The sequence below is a fragment of the Lonchura striata genome, chromosome 3, assembly GCF_046129695.1.
Source record: "Lonchura striata isolate bLonStr1 chromosome 3, bLonStr1.mat, whole genome shotgun sequence".
In the NCBI taxonomy this organism is placed as follows: Eukaryota; Metazoa; Chordata; class Aves; order Passeriformes; family Estrildidae; genus Lonchura; species Lonchura striata.
The window spans coordinates 6,839,708-6,859,697 of NC_134605.1; the positions used below are offsets into that span (position 1 = coordinate 6,839,708).

The 19,990-nt window shown below is 48.9% G+C and overlaps 1 protein-coding gene across 1 annotated transcript; it reads left to right on the forward strand.

Moving 5' to 3' along the window:
- The first annotated feature begins 1,237 nt into the window (after nucleotides 1-1,237).
- Nucleotides 1,238-18,732, forward strand: FOSL2 (FOS like 2, AP-1 transcription factor subunit). Its single transcript, XM_021552311.3, has 4 exons — nucleotides 1,238-1,905; nucleotides 7,799-8,053; nucleotides 11,568-11,675; nucleotides 13,125-18,732. Exons 1-4 carry the CDS (start codon nucleotides 1,807-1,809, stop codon nucleotides 13,632-13,634), a joined length of 972 nt encoding a protein of 323 aa, XP_021407986.2. The 5' UTR covers nucleotides 1,238-1,806; the 3' UTR covers nucleotides 13,635-18,732.
- Nucleotides 18,733-19,990: the final 1,258 nt, after the last annotated feature.

Below are 19,990 nucleotides of genomic sequence, written 5' to 3' on the forward strand. Positions count from 1 at the left end.
ATCTGCTTCTGCCACCTTTCAGCCTGTGCTCGTCAGTGACCTGGCAATGCCAGAGCCAGCCGCGGCAGGCTGGGACAGTCCTTGTCCCACGGGTTTCTGCTGCAGGGAAGCCCGGGGCTGTCACCTGATGTCCCTGTGACATACTCTGGTTTGGAGACCTAGAGTGGCTCTGCAGATCCTAGGAGGATGGAGGTGTCCACTTAAAAAGTAAAAATTAAATAATTAAAAAATAAAATAAGGGGGGTGGGGGGGGAGGGAGGAAAGGTAAGAATAGTTATCAAATTTGAATACGAATGAAAATAATAAAAATTTACATGAAAAGTAAATAGGAAGAATAGTTTAAAATTAAAGAGAAATTTAAAAATATTAGTGCACAATATTAGTAAACAAAAGGAAAATGTAGTTAATGAAAAGAAATTAAAATTATAGAAGTAATAACCACGAAAATGCAAAATAATAGAAATGTAAAATATTAAAAATGTAAAGTAATAAAAATAAAATATATATAAATAAATAAAATAAATAAATGAAGTAGTTTAACGATGCTATAAAAACTAGACGAGTCCAACGCTCGGTTTATTGATGCTCTGAGAAACGGATCGAGCCCTGGGGCAACTCTGGTGCCGACCACCCTCCTGCAGGGAGAAGGGCTGGATCAAAAGCCCCCCGAGACACCGAGGCGGGTCGGGCCGGTCTACGGGGTCGGACCCGCGCTGTTCCCCGCAGCCTCCCCGCGCCAGCGGAGCGCCTGTGCCTTTAAATCCCGGCGGCCGGGCAGGGAATCCCTCTCGCAGCGCGTCATCCGCGGCAAGGAAACCCGCGCTCGCGTCGTGCGACGCAAATGACCATTTTTGGCAACGTGCGACAGCGGACGGCACCAAGCGGGGCGGGGGAGGGCGGGGCCTGCCGGGAACCGGGCGCCGCGCTGCCCCCGCCGCCGCGCCCGCCCTGCCCCGCCGCCCGGACCGCGGGCCCGGCAGGGGCGGGCGCGGCGGGGCGGGCGGCGCGGCGGGCGCGGCCGGGGCGGGCGCCGTCCCCCCGCGGCCGGCCCGCCTCCCCCGCCGCGGCGGCAGGTGGGAGGCTCCGCGCTGCCGAGGTGCGCCGCGGGTTTGACGTGTGCGAGTGCACATGGTGCGGCGGCGGCGGCGGGCGGATAATAAGCGAGCGCGGCCGGGGCGATGCCATTGCTCTGAGTCACCGCGGGCGCGCGGAGCTCCCGCTCGCAGCGCCGCCGAGCCGCGGGGCGCAAGACCCGGCTGAGTCACCCCGCGCCGGGAAAAGGGGCGGCCGGTGTGTGGTGGTGGTGGTGGAGGAGGAGGAGGAGGTTGTTGGGGCGGAGGAGAACCGCTCCGCCTGCAGCCCCCGGGCCCGGAGCCGCTCCGCCGGCGAGGCGAGTTTCGCCGGGCATTGCGGAGAGAGGACATCGGCGAGCGCCCGCTTGCGCGCACGGCTCTGCTCCCGCCGCGCCGCCGAGTCCTGCCGTCCCGTCCCGTCCCGCAGGCGCTCGCTGCCAACTGAGCCACTTTTATCATCATTGTTATTATTTTTATTTTCTCTTTATTTTAAATTTTTTCCTTTTTATTTTTTTTTAATTTTTTTAAATTTTTTACCTTTTCCCCCCACTTTCTTCCTCGTCTCCAAAGCCGTTTTTATTATTTTTTTTTTCCCTCTCCGCGGCGAGCGTTGGGAGGCGAAAGGCAACCGCCGACGAGGTCGGGAGGGAGAAGGGGGCGGGGAGACGGCGAGGGAGCGGCGGTGTCGGTGTGGGAAGGCGGGGACGCGGCTCCCCCGGCCCGACCTCGGACCATGTACCAGGACTACCCCGGGAACTTCGACACCTCCTCCAGAGGCAGCAGCGGCTCCCCGGGACACCCCGAGACCTACTCGAGCGGCGCAGCACAGCAGGTAGGGCCGGGCACTGCCCCTCTCCCCCGGTCCCTCCGAGGGCTGCTCCGAGCGCTCCCGGGACGGGAGTTCACCGCCACGCCCGGGGAGCGGCCGGCGCTTCCTCCGCGGTGCAGGCACGGGCGCCCGGCGGAGAGGCGGCGGCCGCAGGGGCGCGGGGCTGCCCGCAGCCGCCGCTCCGTGCCGCCGCCCTCCGCGGGGCGCCGCCGCTTTCCCTCCCGCCCCGGAGCGGTGCCGCGACGCGTCCGGAGGGACGCTGAGCGGAGTTCCCCGCCTGTCGGTGTTGTGGGAGCCACGGCCTGGCCGAGCGGGGACGTGCGGTGACGAGCGCCCGGCGGGCAGGCTCCGCTGGCGCGGCCCCGGGTGCAGCGGGGTCGCCGGGTGTCGTAGCCGAGCCCCCGCCTGTAGCCCGGGCACCCGCCGCAGCGCCGGGCCGGGACCCGCTCGGCAATCAAAGGGCTACCGCGGGCGACTTCTCTGCGAGGTCGGTAACGCGAATACAGGGGCGCACCGAACTCTTCCTCCTTCCTGCTTTTGTTCTCATTGGGAGCTTCTCGCTGTCCACGTTCATCGCGGCTGCCTCGGGTGGTGCCCGGGGCTCGCCCGCAGCACTTTGGGCGGCTTCGCTGGGACTTTGGGAGGTGCCGCCCGAGTTATTCACGGAGCTGTTGCAGCCGCCGTGCAACACGGCAGGATAGCTGGAAGTGAGCTCTGGGTCTTTCCAGCGCCTGCGGTTGTCTCTGCCCGCTTCTCCCCCGTTAAAGTTTGTCTCCGAGGCGCTGACACTCTTTGCCACGGGGCCCACGCTGGCACCCCGCGGCCGCCGTGCTCAGCCCTCTGCCCGCCCGCCCCTTGGCTCCGCCGGCCGCTCTCCGGCCGGCCCTGGCTTTTTCCGAGCGGGAGTTTCCCGGGGCTCGCCGGAGCGTTCCCCGCGCTCCCCGGCCCCGCTCCCCGCTCAAGCCCCACTACCGGGCGGCGCTTCGAGAATGGGGAATATTTCCTGTGGAAGCGGCGTGAATTCACGGACCTGAAAGCCCAGTCTTGTGGTTTGGGTTTTTTTCCCTTTCATTTTCCTAAGAAAATACCTCGAAATTACTTATATGCCTAGATCGACTAAATCTACCACTTCTGGGGAAGGCATTACACAATCGGGCCAGTTATACAAACCTGGGTTATTTCATAACTTGTTTACATCAGCTGGCCCAGCCTCACTCTTTTTTTGCCTTTTCAGATTTGGGCTTCTCACCCCCCCCCCCCCCCCCTTTTTTTCTTTTTCTCATAATATTATTTCTTCTGTGGCTTGTATGAGCGAACTGGCATTGTGAGCGCAGTGTAGCCTTCACATCAGGGAGTCATAGGATAATTAAAAGAGAAAAAAAAAAAGAAGGAAAAAAGTCCAGTCTTAAACTCTGCCAGCCGTACCAGCCCGTGACATTCCTCACATTAAAGAAGTTTTACCAGAAATGACTCGCTGCCGCTCCCCGCCTGCTCCAAACGCATCTCGCTGGTGCCCTCTGCGGGCTGCGGACCTGGGTTTCCAGGGATTCTAGCTCAGCTAAAGCTTATTCCCTGGTTTACAGTAAACGCTAGGACAGGCTGGGGGAGCGGGAAAGGGGACTGAGAAGCTGGAAACGCCCGGCAAACTGCAAAATTCTCACTCTCCCTTTCCTGCCGTGATTTAACAGCTGCTCTGGATTCAAGCACTTGCTGCGGGAGGTCGAGAAACTCCATCAACCGCTTCACATTTGAGCTGTCACAGGCTGAGCAATAACTGGGTTTTCCCCTTTTTCTGGGGCTCCACGTCTTCCCCGGGCAGCTGGCGTGCGTGCTGATACGGGGACCAGAGCCCAGTTTCTAGGGTTACTATCTGAAACAGGACTTTGAGCAGGACGTTGGCTTAGCGAGAACATAAATGTTTTCTTTAAGAATCCGGGAGATTTCTTAAGGCCTTGTGCTCCGTCTTTCCCTTGATCCTTACAGATGTTGTAGATTAGGATCAAATGTAAGCGTTGCCTTTACCCTAGCAGTTGGGCTGTTCTGCTGATTCTGGTCTATGGAGATCTGCAGTTTTATCACTACAGAAAATATGCATTGCTGAAATTTTTTCTTTATTGTGTTCTCTTTTTTTTTCTCCCAAAAGCAAGAAAAGATGCATCAGTCACATGTTTAAATGGAAACTATGTCTCTGAGCCAAAACTTTGATGGTTTTTAATTATTTTTTCCCATAGAGCACAGCACTGGAACATTTTTCTTTTAAGTTGCGTGTCATGCTATTTTCCTAATCACTGACTTGCCATGTGGTAAACATAGACTTTAATGGGTAGAGTTTGTGTACTCTTTCAGAGTGGTCAAGTTTCCCCTGAGATATTATAGCATTGTGTCCAGTTTTCCTTTGATAAGCTGCTCAACATAGGAGACCCATCAAGGGTCTTGTATTTATTGTAAGATCTATCACATACACCCTATTTGACAACTGAGTAATGTTGAAGATGCTCTAGAATTTTTCTCAGTCGCTTTGTTGTTGGGTTTGATTCTTCTTTTCCCCCAGCCATTATACCAACTTCTTGACGGGTTTCTAGTGCTTCTCAGTGGACCAAAGAACACATCGGGGTGCTCTACGGAAACTTTAAGGTGGAGCAAGGAAACACAAAGCCAAAGCTTGAAATGTCCCCATGCTGTCTGTGCTGCTAAGTTGTGAGCTGCTAACATAGGCTGTCCCTGCTTGTGGCAGGACTCGCTGGAGCCTCCCCCGACTGTGGATCTGAGAAGGAAGGCTCTCATCCAACCCCATATTTTTAAGGCAGAGCAGAGACTGACCTCAGTTCTTGGCACACTTAATAACAGGACTCTTTCTGTTTGCTGTTTAGTTGTTGGGGTTTTTTAATGATACCTTCATGTGTGTTTGCTGGGGTCAGGAGGAGAGCGGTGGGTTGGCGGCTGAGCGCGTGCTGCGTGTGTAGCCCTGCAATCTCCCTATCGCCTCATCTTTCTGTAGCGTACTGAATTCCTTGTAGAGAAGAAGAGCTGAGAGCTGGCAGAGACCTGCTTCCAGGAGCTTCTCGTGGGTCAGGAGAGGACAGCTGTGCATGTCCTGTGAGAGGAGGAGGCAGGAGAGGGTCTGGAAAGAGAAGAAGTGGGGAGGTGGGTGAAGGCAGGCAGTGCTGTCAGGCTGGCAGGGGCATTGAAGCTCTCTGAGAGGAGGAGGGGCGAGGAGAGCAAAGATGGGGCTGCTGTTTGGGGGAAGTTCTGGCACTTCTGTGTGAGGAGGCTGGTGCTCAAAGGGGCTGTGCTGGGGAGGTGACAGGGAATTCAGGGCATGCCACTGCAACCAGCAGCATCCCAAGGTCGGAGCTGATGGCTGCTGGGCAGAATGTGGGGCTCAGCAGCATTTTGGCACAGCAGAGCTGATCCGGTGCAGTGTCCTAGCAGGGAAAGTGAGGTATGTGTGGAAAGCCTGATCAGTCAGGGAAGCAATGCTTGTTAAACCTGGTGTTAGACTGAGCACACTGTGTCTGAAGACTCCACCTGCCACAGCAGTGTGTCCCTTAATTAGTTATCCAGGAAAAATACTGCTTTTGGAAAGTACAGAGTACAGGTTTGGGGGATTTTTTTTATTTTTTTATTTCTAAGATATTTTGAATTATTAGAAGGGAAGCTGGTGACAGAGATGGGGCATGGCACAGGGAGGAACTAGTCTCTTTCCCCCAGGTCTGCAAGCAAGCATTGTGAAGCTGCAGAGGGATGTGGCTGAACTGAGCAGCTCCCCTTTGCTGTTCAAAAACCTCTCCTAGTGTTACAGAAGGGCCCTAGGTTGAATACAGGCGTGGTTGGAAATGGAGTACTTGCTTAGTCAATATTTGGAGCCTGATTTTTGTGTCAGATGCTTGTACATGGTTGATTTGATGGTGGATCTGACTCACAACCTCTGTTGGGAATTTTTAGCACATTGAGTGTTTGGAGGCAAAGGTTAGCTTTGGAATGCCAGTGGTATCTCTATTGCAAAGCACCAGAAGCTCTCTGGATGTTTTGTAGTCATAGCTTTGTAGTGTCCCTGCAAGGAAGACAGGACATTTCTTCTCTGCTTTTTGGATATGAAAGGGAGGGTGGCACAGATAGGTAATGGTGGTGGTAGAAGCCACTTGCGGATCTGGAAGTAGGGCTCACATCCCTTGAGTTGAGCTTGTGGTTCAACTGGTCTCGCACTTCCTCCCTTCTGTGAGGTTAAGGTCCTCTTGTGTTCTGCTTATGGAGGCACCAATGCATCCTCTTCTGTGCCGTGTGGTCACAGCCTACACCATGCAGAGCAAAGGAGGGGATTTGCACCCATAAATTCTGATTCTATAGTGTTGACAGTTTGTGTCTTGGAGCCTCTTTAACTAATTGGGGGAGGCGACATGGACTCTGGAATGTGGGATGAGCTGAGGCTGTGTTGGACTCAAGCTCCAAGTGAATCTCTGAGGTGCTGTTGTGGGTTTTGCCAAGGTCTTAGTATCAGTGTCATCCTCTCTGTGTAATTTCCCCGCCTGCTTAACTTGACTCACTCCTTCCTTCTCTCATCCTTTCTTGCTAGATTTTGAGCTGTTCAGAGGTGTAAGTCAGCAGCTGTCAGTATTCAGACTGGCTCTCCTGGTCTTCAGGTGTTGGCAGCTCGGTAATGCTGGCCTGAAGTGCTGTAGCTATCAGCATGTGAAATACTATTTGCAGTAGCCTTGCTTTAACAAAGCTCTTAAGGTGCTTGACTAGGCACACCCTGAAAAGGAAATCTGTGTTGGTGTCCCTTATCTGGGACGCTTACCTGAGCTGAGGTCAGGCTGATGCAAGGGCTCTCGCTTCTCTGGGAAGCTAGGTTGTTGACCCAAGAATGTGCATTTTTCATGCAGTCATTTCAGGGCTTACAAACCAGTGGTGGTGATAGCTGTGGGTCCTACAAGCCCTGTCCCTTGCTCAGTGATTGCTGGAGCAAAGCCTGTCTGTGAGTTAATTCCAGCCTAACCATTGAAAGCCTCCTGAAGGAGCTCAGCATAGACAAAAACATTCTTTCTCTCCTGCTTCCCCCTCCGGGGACAAGCGATTGTTTTCCTTGCAATTTAGTGCCAGCGTATTATCCAGATGGATTTACCTCTGTCTGAAAGAAGGTGTACATGTATTTTGGAGGCGATCATTACCTGCTGCCTTGGTTTTACTGCTGCCTTGTTTTGTCTAGACAGTGCAGAGAGCTGCAGGGAACTTGTCCGATCTGAATCCTAAGACCTACTTTATAGGCTGCTATTAAAATACATATCCTCGCACGTAACCATCTCAGGGCTGGGTTTCTCAGTGAGCACAGAGCTACTGAAGGAGAAGCAGGCTGCTGTTCTTGCCATACCAAGCCCTACGTGGACCAAGCCCAAATTTCAGGGCAATCCTTTGGTGAAAGGAGGCTTTGCTCTGCTTGGTAATGGTATTTCAGAACTGAAGGCTCTCTTCCTTTTCTTTGGGCTTGAAGAGAAGTGTTTCTCTAGAAACTCCTTAATTCCCCTTTTGCTCCATGCCGGAAAGGAGTGGTGGGCACTGGCAGGAGGTGGCAGCAGTGGGGATGGTGCCTGGGAGGGGAAGCTGGGTTAGGGTATGTTGGGGAGCTGTGTGGGGGAAGAGGAAAGGGGTTGGGAGAGGGCAGGGCTGCTCTGGAGGGGAAGTGCCTGAGCCCAGTGCCTTCCTCGGGGGCTGTGGCAGGCAGGGGCAGCTTGGGATGCTGCAGAGGCACCAGCTACTGGTGTTCTTGCTTCAGGTGCTGCTTTGATCCTCACTGAGGGCTCCTGAGGGCCTAGCTGGTTTTAGAGTAACCACTTACGTTCTGCTCTCACTGACGGTTTCTTTGCTCTCTGTCCCTCTTCTCCTCTGTGCTTCCTCCTAGAAATTTCGAGTAGATATGCCAGGATCAGGCAGTGCTTTTATCCCTACGATCAACGCCATCACAACCAGCCAAGACCTGCAGTGGATGGTCCAGCCCACCGTCATCACCTCCATGTCAAGCCCTTACTCCCGCTCGCACCCCTACAGCCACCCGCTGCCCCCGCTGTCCTCAGTGGCCGGGCACACAGCGCTCCAGCGGCCCGGCGTCATCAAAACCATCGGCACCACGGTGGGACGGAGACGGAGAGATGAGCAGGTAACGCAGTGGGGACAGCAGCTGGGAGTGCCTTGAAAACCTCCATACAGAGATTTTCCCCTCCCATGCCCTCCCAGCACCACAGGGGAACACTGAGGTCCATCCCTGGTGCTGTTCACGTGCTGGGGCTTCTTAGGGTGGTGTAGGGTGTGTAAGCTGGAGGATGACTTTTATTGCTGCCTCCTCATCATATGGTGAGATTTACCCAGTCTTCATCCAACACTTTGCACCACCAGCCCGCATTGCGGCTTGGTTTCAAAAGCAGGTGAAACTCTGAAGTTAAGCCCTGGGTTTCAGTTTGAGTATCTCTGCCACTCCAGGCAGAAGGAAACCTCCAAGAAAGCAGAGTGGCTTTCATGTATGCCCTTTACGAATCTGACACCAGATTACATCAGCTAGTGTTTTCTGTCAGCTCTGTAGCTGCTAGCACTGCGCCAGTCTCCATTTGTGATACCCTTATAGTACCAGCCAGCAGCATGCAGGGAGGAACAGCTTCTCTAAAGCACCTCAATTCTAATATGAAGAACCTTCTTGAGGACTGGGGTCTAAATCCACCTTCCCATTACAAACCTATGATTCCTTGATCTTTTTGCAGCAGTTTGGTGGGGATCCCCTAAGAGATTTTTCTACTCCCAACCCAGAGGTTTGCCCTGTGCTCAACCTCCTAATGGGATTATCAAGCTGGGACCCTGGATCTGGTGGACTAGGTGCAGGCATCTTATCTTCTGGACATCAGCACTGTTGTTCCCCTCTTAGTAAGAATCAGCCTTTTCCAGGGCTGTCTGGTGAACAGCTATTCACAGTGCTAGGCTGATTTCTCTTAAAAAAAAAAAAAATTAGATCTGACTAAACTTGATCTCCCCAAGTTGTTCCTAAGCAGCATTTGTGTGGGTCACTGCAGAGTGAGACACACTGCTCACCCTCCAGACACGAGTGCACGCTGTTGCGTGAGGTCTGTTTCTAATAAGACTCGCCAGCCCTACTTTTACTTCTGCGTCATCTGTTTTGATTCACAGTCCGATTATTTTATGTGGAGTTGCTGTCTGGTTTAGACCCAAGAGGTTGAAGACAGAGTTTAGCAGTACCTCTGTGTGGGGAGCTGGCATGGCTGCAGTGAGGACCCATTTTTGGGAGGAAGGATGGAGTAGCTGTGGTGGTTCGGGTACGTGCCAGCCTTTTCCACCAGCTGGAGCTACTTCCCTGTTCCCTGCATGCAGGGCTGGTGTCCAAAGGCAAAGAAAGTCTCACAGAGCTGGAGGAATAATTAGCAACAACTAATTTGTTTGACAAATGCTGCCTCTGTGTTCACAAATTGGCCGTGAAGAGATCACCATATTCTCTGCTTTATTTGTTGTTCAGAGTTATTTGCTGAAGGATGCCTGCCAAGCAATTCCTGGCCTGTGGCTTGTTTGCAAGCCGTTCATTGTGGGTCATTCAAAGCCAAGTCCTTTTGATTAGACACGTGCTAAGGCAGTACCCGGGCTCTTTACTGTGGCCCTTTGGCTCAGGTTTCCAGGGCTTTGAACACCACATCGGAGTGCCTTTTTGGAAAACCTTGTGTAACACTTTATGAAAAGAGCCTGTTTTGATGAACGTTCCTGACAGTGAATGCACGTATTGGGCTTGGACAAGCTACGAATAACGCATACAGCAGGGGCACAAAGAGTGCCAAATCCAACCACTTTCAAACAAATCCAGCAACCACTGATGGAATATTCCTTTTTAGACCTGGTAAAATGTTAAGAACATCCAGATTAGGGGCTTCTGCCCTGCCTGTGCAATTTTTGCAAAGCAGTCTTTGAAACAGATAATTTTTAAATTACTGAAGGTCTTTGTAGCAGAAATTTTACTCCAAACATATTCCAATGAGATCTGTGCTTCCAAAGCATGAAAAGGCTCTTGAAGACTCTACACAAGGGCCCTAAGTCAGCATAGGTTCTGTGTACAGGCTCAGTGCTTTGCCATACTGTAGATACTTGTGTGCAAATACATTTTTACCCTGCACTTGTGTGGGGTGGGGAGTGAGTGGGCAGAGCAATGCCTGCAGGGCTCCTTACTGGGGGAAATGTTCTGCCCAGCAGAATGGAGGTACACCCCCACCCTAGCTTGGACATTGTGAGCTGCTGATGGAAAAAGCTTTTGGGCCTAAATTCTGTGTCCTGTAGTTCTAGAATTGCTTGTGTTGCTCAGTGAGTATCCAGGGGCTCATGTTACATGCAGGTGAAATCACAGGCACAGATCAGATCCTGAAAAAAGCAGAAATGAGCGAGTTGAATGCCCAGAGGCTGAAGTAAACTTACTGAAACTGCAAACATCAAAATTAGGGAGATAGAGCAAGCCAAAACAAACTAAGCTGAGGTTGGAGTAAAACTAACACTAAAAAGAAAAGATAGTAAAACTGTGAATGTCTCATTTGTGACATCGACAGTCCGTGAAGATATTAAAACTGAAGCTTCCCTGAAGACGTGTTCCTTACCATTCTGTGCTGGCACTCTGAGATCTGACGTGCTTTGCCAGGTGTCAGGGTTTTGCTTTCGTTTGCAGTCACCAGGGCAGAGTCCCCGCAGCACACACGGGCTGGGTGAGGCTGAAGCGTGGGGCACGAGGGTGGAGTAAGGGCTGGGCACGTGCCCTGGATCCCCCGTGCCGCTCTGCCGGCACGGCTCCCGCTGGATCCCCTCGCTGCGCTGGCTGCACGGCTCCTGCGAGCCACGGTGCTGGCATCTCCACCCTGCTCTACTGGCTCCTTGGCTTTGGCCACGGCACAAGCCTGTCTGCTGCTGCTGGGGTTTGTAAAACCTTGTCTCAAACCCCCAAAGCTAGGCATAGCTTTGACCAGGTCTTGCAAGCTCCTTGCTCACTTCCTCTGGTTTCGCAAGAGTGTAGCTGGATGGGTTTCTATGGAATTGGTCCTGATTTACATCAGTGAGGATGTCAGCTGGCCTCAGGAAGCCCTTGATATCACTGGGGCCTTGCCTGCTGATGCAAGAAGCAGTGTGTTATCTCGCTGAGCGCTCAAAAATCTGAGGTCAGATTTTTGGGTGGTATAAATCATTGTTGCTTCACGGACTTCATGGGAGCTCTGCTGATTTCCCTGCTTCCCCCTGTACACCATTCCGACCTTCAAGAGAACAAGTATTTTTGTGTGGGAAGCAGCAGATATTTTCTTTCAAGAAAGAGGCACTTACAACATTGTGCTCTGGTTTTGCTTAACATACCACCCAAGTTGTGAAACAATCAGAGCATCTTTTATCTGTTTGGCCTTGGTGCAGATTCACTGTCCTCTTACACAATCTTCTCCTTGTGCCCTGTTCCTTCTCCTCTCCCTTCTACTAAGACCTGGTGCAGGCAGAGATACTGTGTGCTTTCATCTTCTGCTGGCAGCAGTGACGAGGGGGAGTGCTCAGCATCCTGCTGGATCAGGCTTTTTTCCTTTGCATTGTGGTTAAATCCTCACAAACTTAAAGAATGCCTTGCTCAGATCTGATTGGATTTTCTTGGCACTTGCCCACAGCTGTCGCCTGAGGAAGAAGAGAAGCGAAGGATCCGGAGAGAGAGGAACAAGCTGGCAGCTGCTAAGTGTCGTAACAGGCGTCGGGAGCTAACAGAGAAACTCCAGGCGGTACGTGCCCTGCATACATTTCTCCTTCCTTGTGGGCCACCCTTCCAACCGGCTCCAAGGGCATTGTTCTTCCTCCACGATGCTTCAGAGCCTGCCTTCCTCATCCAAGGCTGCCCAAGGGTACTGCTCTTACATCGGCAGGAGCTGATGAGGGGGACTTGGGCCTGGAGCTTAGGGCCCTAACATTCTCCTTGATGAGTGCCCAAAATGTCCTAGGAGCTCTCTTCCCTTCTCGCCTCTCAACTGGCACAAATCTCCCTGACTCTGGTCACCTTTCATAAGTGGAAATAAAGACGCTGTGTGCCTCAAAGGCAGGCTTTAAGGACAAAAACACTGAAGAGGTAGGATCATCTGAAAGCCATAGAAAACAAGACAGGTGTTATGTGTACCTATCAGAGCTACACCCTTTAGGCTTACTCCTCCTTTGGAGGTGGGGCAGTAACTGACTTCCTTCAAAAAGGAAGCACCACAGAGATGTGTGCCCGATGCTGTATGAGTAATAATTAGTAAAGCTGGAGAAGGTAGAGCTGAGAATAAGAACCAAGGGTAGGTAAGGCACTGGTTGAAGAGAAGACAAGATTGGGTTGTGTGAAATAAGCTGAAGCTCTAGTGCTCCTGGTCAAGAGCCAGCCTGGTTTTATCCAATGATCTTGTTAGCAAGCACAGCAGCAGTGAAAGCACACCTGTGAAACATGCTGCTGCCTCGAATTAGGAGATGTTCTCAGTGTAGGCGAGGCAGGACATCCTATAGAAATGTCCAAAGTGATAGAAGTGAGAGGAGTGTGCAAAGTGGGAAGTCATATCCTGAAGGGTGGAGTGTGAATTTTGTGAAGTTACGAGCTCCTCACATGGTAAGGCACTAAATGCTCCCAGACTGACTGTGATCCATCTGTGTGACGTGACCATGGGAAAAGTAAACATAATCATTGTAGGATGCATCAAGGGGTGATCCAGTGTTAGTCCTTTGGATAAGAGTTAGACCAGTGTCAGACTTAATCTGGAATATGCACTACAGAAATAAAATGGAAACCATTTAGTGACTGCTATACACTACCTCTGTCAAAGTGAAAAGAATATTACTAGCCTAACATGAAAATACAATAAGAGGAGATCTGGGTCCTCTGCTAAAGTGTCCGTCAGGCAGAGAGCAAGGGAGAAGACTGAAATCACAGACCAAGGCAGAGTGGCAAAAACTAGCCATCAGAGAATTAAGGCAAATTCATGAGATTATTTATAACCCTTAGATTAGTGATGTTTGGGAATAGCCTACAAATAGAAACATGAAACACAAGATGTTTGACTGGCAATGACCTGGTGTCTGCTTGGCTCATGAAGAGTCTGGGGTGTATCTGCCTGTGCCAGATGGGATCTGGACTTGGTGGCCCTGTTCCAGGTGAGTAGTTCCAGATCCTTTGCTATTTTATTTATTTATTCCCCTTTTGTCTGCAGGAAACTGAAGAACTGGAGGAGGAGAAGTCAGTGCTGCAAAAGGAGATCGCTGAGCTCCAGAAGGAGAAGGAGAAGCTGGAGTTTATGCTGGTGGCTCACAGCCCTGTGTGCAAAATCAGCCCCGAGGAACGTCGGAGCCCACCATCTAGCAGCCTCCAGAGCATTCGGACTGGAGCAAGTGGAGCAGTGGTGGTGAAGCAGGAGCCTGTGGAGGAAGAGATCCCATCTTCCTCTTTGGTCCTTGACAAAGCCCAGAGGTCTGTCATTAAGCCCATCAGCATTGCTAGAGGTTTTTATGGGGAGGAGGCACTCAACACTCCCATTGTGGTGACCTCAACACCAGCCATCACTCCTGGCTCTTCCAACTTGGTGTTCACCTACCCTAACGTGTTGGATCAGGAGTCTCCTCTCTCCCCTTCTGAGTCCTGCTCCAAAGCTCACCGGAGGAGCAGCAGCAGTGGGGACCAGTCCTCAGATTCCTTGAACTCTCCCACCTTGCTGGCGTTGTAATCCCCCTGCGGCCCCCCATTTTGCCAGTGTGTTACATCCCCCACAGCACCATGGGGGGAGCTCCCTCCGTGGGATTAGAGACAGGCACGGGATCGTTCAAGCACAAGGGCAGCAAGAACAAGGATGGGGAAGTGCTACAGCTCCAGGAAGGAGAGTGAGGACCAACGCCAGCTCCCTGGAGGCAGGAAACGGCAAGGGTGGGACTGACATGCCAGGGTTGTTTGGAGAGGGTGATGTCTGCTCTGTAGGGACTGCCTGTGGAAACCTCTTTGTGACCGTAGTGGACTTGGGGAGCGCTCCTGGCCAGGACTGAAGGCGAGCTGCAGACAGTTGCTAGTCGTCCCTTTCCTTGGTGGATTGACTTGATGGGTTGTGCTTTGTGCTTAAATCACTCTGGTTAGTTGATCTTACAACTTCTCTCTCGCGTGCTCGCTCTCTCTCTTTGCATATAATTTCCAATGTTGTCGATCCCATTACATTTCACTCAGTTGTTCTGAACTCTAAAGTCTAATTAGGATTTTTTTCCCTTGGGAATAGCTGTGGGAAGCACGTAGGGTTGTCCAGACAGGAGGATGATAGCTGGGAGGACCAGCAGATAAGGGGACCAAGAGGAGCCCAAGAGCTCAGCAGCAAGGGCATAGTTTGTAGTCTCTAGCATGAGGCATAGAGACAGCAGAAGTCTCACGTGGAAGCCTTTATTTTTAAAAATGTGGATATATTTATCACCTTGGGCTCCTCATAAAACCAAGTTAGCATCTCAGGGCCGAAGTAGCACCAGAAAAGCTGCTGGCCTGGCACTTACCAGTCACTGGCAAGGTTTTACCCTAGTTAGCTGGATATCAAGTCTGCTGCTTGTTGTTTACTTTTCCTGGGCTGCCTGCTGTCTAGGGAGTATTACATCTTCCTTCCCATCAGGGCTCCTGACTCAGACGCTGATCTCTTCCTGTTAGTAAAGCTTCCCCTCCCCTTGGCCATATTTGCAGAACATGGTACAAAAAAAGAGGTGGCACCACATGCCCATAAATCTAGGATGGAGACTGGCAGCAGCAGTGAAATTAGCTGGCTGTACCCTTGCTGATTTTTTTCATTGTTGGGAAACAAAGCAGCACATATCCACCAGCACAGGCCACAAGGCCCCAGCTCCTGACCAGGCAGGAGTGGCATGGATAAAGTGTTGATCTATTTGAACTAAAACAGAACTTCTGACAAGCTCTGGCAAATGACAAATTGACAGCTGAGGAAAATCGATTAGCATTATTTGCACCTTGGTCTTTGGCCTCTGTTTTTTCTTTGCATTACAGTTGATCTTGTTTTGTTGTGGTTGATTGGCCTGAAGACAAAGAATCAAACTAAAGGGCTCTTTCCCTAGTCTTGGGTCCTTCTCTAGCCTGTGGGCTTGACTGCTACTACTAAGTGTTCACAGAGGGCACAAGGTCTCCAGTGCTCATGTTCACTACTGAAAACAGTAATGTGTGTAATCTATTTCCACTTGGAGCCAAGCTCAGTTCCTGTTGATGTCAAAGCACTGGCAAACCATGACCCTGTGCACACTAGGATTGCCCAGCTTGTCAGCTAAACCACTTAGGAGATAGCTCTTTGGTCCTGCCTGTTGAAGCTGTGGTGGCAGCAATTTATTTTGGTGTGAGATTGTCTTTTTCTTTTATACACACACACACACACACACACACACACCTACATATATATATTATGCTTTTTTTTTTTAATCAACTGAAACTGGGGCATTTCTTGTTCAGGCTGGACCTGGGGAAATGCAACATACAATTATAGGGCTAGGCAAATGGGATGCAAAACTGCTGCAGTCCCCACCAACTCCACTGGGAATTAATAGGTTTCAGTGTTGCAGAACTGGAACTTTATTCAGCAGGGCTAGTTTCCCTCAAACTCTGGCCACTGCCCATTCCTTGAATCCTTTCAATGGGACACTATTCTGGCTCTAAAGGTGAACTTTGGCTTTTTTATTATAACTATTATTTTTAACCCAAGTACTTACCAAACCTGACAGAAATATGAGGGATCCTTTTGCTTCATAAAGCTGATTGGATTCAGGCTTTTTCTGTATTGCTTAAACACTTCCATTTTGATATTGGTGCTAGAGGTTTCAAATGGAGCTCACACAGTAAGTAAAATTAGTAATGGAGTTGTATTGTCCTTACATGTACATCAAAACTTCCTTCCTAATGAAGTAGATATTTAATTTCCCATAGTTAGTACAAAGGATCCACTTTTCCTAGGGTTTTACATAGATTATACCACTTTAGGTGAAAATGCAGCTTGTTTGGGCCACTCTGGACTGAGAATCTAAAACTGTTAATAAAACATCTCTGCATGACATTTTCACACATTTTTGAGGAGAAAAACACTGACAAGGCGGTGGCTGAGTTTTAAAATGATGCAGCTACTTTTGTGGCTAGCTGACCAAGATTGATGTCTCCTGTGAGATCAGGAACATCCACCCCTTGTAGGGGTTTCAGGAAGTCAGGTGTCTTTTCAGATCTAACTGGTGGAACAACAAAAACCTACCTTTGCTTCTGGTCACTGAATCATTGCCAAAAGGAGCTTCAGCTGGTCCTTGTCCACTGCCCTCCTGCCTGGTCATTGACCTGCTGAGAGACAGAACAAGATGTTTCCCTTTCCTGACCTGTGATATTGATGGGAGCCATGTGAAACTCCTCAAAAAAGAGGATTATTTTCTACTGCCCCAGATACCTGGTGCCTGTTTTCTCCCTCAAGTCTCTCAAAGAATGTCTGTGTTGGGATTGCTGGTCTCCAGCCTTTTGTGTTATGTGGATCAGCCTTACTTTTATTTAGTTTCTGGCAGGCAGGTACAACTTCATTCCCATTTGGTCTGCCCCTTTCTTTTATTGTTTTCTGGTGTGCTCTTTGGGAATTGATTGTTCTTCCTATGCCCAAAATGTTATTTTCCATGAGTACCTTCCCTGCTGATTCCTAAATGTAGTGTCTCCATGTTCTGCATGTAGTGGGGATGTGGGAGCTGCTGTAACTAGTGCTGTCAGAGTTGTTGAAGTAAATGAAAAAGGCCCAGGGAATTTCAGCTGGTATTGGGTCAGCCCCCTGGTGTCTGGCCCAACAAAGCTTCTCCTAAATTAATCCTAAATTAATCATTGCCAAACTGGGAGGAGTAATAGCAGCTGCATTGAAGGAAACATTCAGCTTCTAGGTGATATTTGCCATTCCAGTTTTGCCCTCATTCCTCCTTCTCCTTTCCCAGTTGTGGCATATTGCCTTCATATATTCCTTTCTTGTAGGTCTGGAGACTGGGTAAGTCTCAATCCACTTGTGGTGTGATGGGATTTGGGACCAACATGCTGGGGACAGTAGCTCTCTGTTGTGTTTTTATAATTATTATTTAAATGATCTATTTAGTTCATCTGAACCTTTAATTTTGCTGCTTACTGTATGTAGGATCCACCTGGCCTTTATCCTAAATGAAAAGAAAAAAAAAGACAAAATGAAAACAAACCTAAGACACCTCCCTTCTCCCTGGTCTCTTATTATTTATTGGCAGGCAGCTGTCTTGTGCCTGCTCCAGCAGATCTGCCCGCCATTAATTTAACATCCACCCAAATCACATTCCTGGTGTTTGGTTGTTGCTTTTTTTTCATTTTAAAACAGACTTCTGAAATGTAAGAAATCTTATTATCATGACATAAGTTCATTTTCATTAGGAAGGCCAAGTCAAACATTTTAAGAGGTGGGGGGAACAATATACATTTATTTCTTATTTATTTATCATGTTTACATCTTTTTTTTTTCTGTTCAAGACTTGGATATAATAAAGAAAGCATTAAAAATACTACAATCTTCTTTTTTTTTAGGCTAATAATTTTTTTTGATTCCTTAAATAAAAGAATCTGAGTTTTGTTGTTGTCTGTATAAAATGTAAAAAGAGATACGTTTTTAAAGATGCATTATCATTCCTCTGTGAACAGTAAGTAGGTGGAGTTCAGGACAAATCTCAGAATACAAGATAATAATAAAATGCAATCCTGTTTTACTTAATTGTTCCCCTCCTATCCTGTATGATTAAAGGGTTATTCCACTTTCTTGTTTGTGGTTACTTGATGTTAAAACCATATTAAAATGTGTAGGAAATAGGTATCCAATTGTTTTTGCTCAGTGAGAGGATAAACTGTTGTATATATCTTGATATACTGTGTAGTTCAAAGTAACATCAGTAAGGGATAGTGCATCTTTATTAGAGAGATAAGTTACTAGTGTCACTAAAGTCTGCTTTAAGATCCTCAGATACAGAAAGGGCCTGGTTCTGATTCCACTCATGTGGAACAAATTGAAAGCATCAGTAGCATTTTGCTGCTGTGAAGCAGGTGTCAGTAGTGAAATGAAGTCTCAGTGACTAATAGGTGACCATGAGGATTGTTGAAGGTTTGGGGCACCATTATCTTTTTTTTTTTTCCTCAAAAGTTTTATATCATGGGTTTTCTTTTTTTTTTTTTTCTTTTTTTTTTTTTTCTCTCTGTCTACAATGAAATAGTTTCTGCCACAGAGGTTCTTAAAGATGACTGCTGAAGTGGGACCTTTCTTTGCTAGTTAGTAGTGGTCTTGATGTTGTTCTTGCAGTCCTGGGGAATTTCAGCCCTGAGGCATTCTCTCTGGTGTTGTCTCTTTTCTGTTCTTGTTATTTTACTGAATTACAGGCCTACAGTATTTGCACTAAAACAAAAAGCTTGTTAGAGAAAGCTTGCTGCTAAAAAGAAAGAACATATTAAAATGGTTTTGCTTTTACAATTTTAACTGAGTAGCATTTTGTAGAATAAAATCAATCTAGACTGAAAAGAAAAAAATGACTTTTCATTTTTCCTCTGCACCTTCTCCCCCCATACTCCTTTTCATCCAATTCCTCAGTGGTATGATATTCCCCCCTTCTCTTTTGGTGCTCACTTGTAATGATTGGCTGTATTGTTGACTGTGCTGCTGAGAGTTATGACACTTGTAAATCTCGTTTTAATGACATTGTGGACACTTTTGTATAGCAAGAACTAACTGGAGTTCTCTCTGTTAATTGAAGTCATTAAAAAGCTCCCTTTGCCATAAACAATTAAAAGCTCGCATGTTCCTTCACTGTGAACAAATGGGTTCAGCATTGCCAGGTGCCTGGTTGCAGCACATTTCAAGGCTTCTTTCACAAGAGCAGCTGCAATCCCAACAATGGTAGATGGGGCAGAGGCTAGCAGGGCAGCCCACCTGGGCTAAAAGGCAAATAAAGCACTAATCCTTTCATCTTAGCTTCAAAAAGGAACGGGATAGAGGTAAAAAAATGTGTACTGACTTTTTTTGTTGTTGTTTGTTTGTTTTAAATCTCCTCAACCAGAAGGAGTAAAAGCTTCTGCTCTGAAAACTTGGTGCGGGGGGGGGAGCATGGTTGCTTCACTAGCAGCAAGGAGGAGATTAAAATGGAATTCCCTTGCGTGCCTGGGGAAAGCTTTAGCCTCTGGAATGGAAGGAACTCAAATACATCAGGCTAGGAGTGGAGGATGTCATATTCAAGTTCAAAATGAAACATCAGTAGGGAGGAGATAGGTGAATCATGGCCTGCCAAGCTGGCACCAGACCAAGGTTCTCCTTACTCACAGACTTCCTTAGGAGTCATGTCTGCTCTGGTTTCCTGCTGGTCCCTGTCCCTTGGTTTCTTGGTTTTTATACCCTCTTTTTCACTTTTTGTTTTTTTTTAACCCCTGTGTTCTCACAATCCTATAGGAAAGGAGATGAGAGATGGTGGATTAAGTTATGAGGTGTATGGAAACTATTTGTGTATTTATTGGGAATGCTGGAGGTATCAGTCACCAGAAGAAGGAATACATGCACATGCCTGTGTGAAATGAGCTCAGCTCTCAGGAATCCACACTGTAGGAAAGTTGACATGAAGTCAGTATAGGAGGGTTTGAGCTTTAGAGCAGGACCCAGCCTTAGGGTTCTCTGCAGGGTCAAGGATGACAGGGGTAATGGAGAGCCTATGGGAAGCTTTTTCTAAATGGCACTTGTCCTGGTATGGCTAAAGGAAAAAGCAGATATTCTGGAAGGCATGGCAGCTACAAGGAAATATGCCAAAGGAGCATCATCTCTTAATATCTACATCCATTGGTCCTCGGGCATGGGGGAGTCCCCATTTGATCTCCTACTGCCTACAAGCCTTCTCCAGCGGGAGTGCTTCCAGGATTTCCTGCCTCTCCAAGGGCTTTCCCATGACGCTGCTGCACAGAGGTATCCAGCCTTGATTCTGTCAGACCTGCTCCTTTGGCAGCGCATACCTCCTCCGCCCCCTCCCAAAAAAAGACTAACAGGAGGATATACTCTTG

Coding starts and splice junctions, on each gene's coding strand:
- FOSL2 (XM_021552311.3), top strand. CDS start 1,807: ATGTACCAGGACTACCCCGGGAACTTCGACACCTCCTCCAGAGGCAGC. Junction 1,906..7,798: donor CGAGCGGCGCAGCACAGCAG/GTAGGGCCGGGC, acceptor GCTTCCTCCTAG/AAATTTCGAGTAGATATGCC. Junction 8,054..11,567: donor GGAGACGGAGAGATGAGCAG/GTAACGCAGTGG, acceptor ACTTGCCCACAG/CTGTCGCCTGAGGAAGAAGA.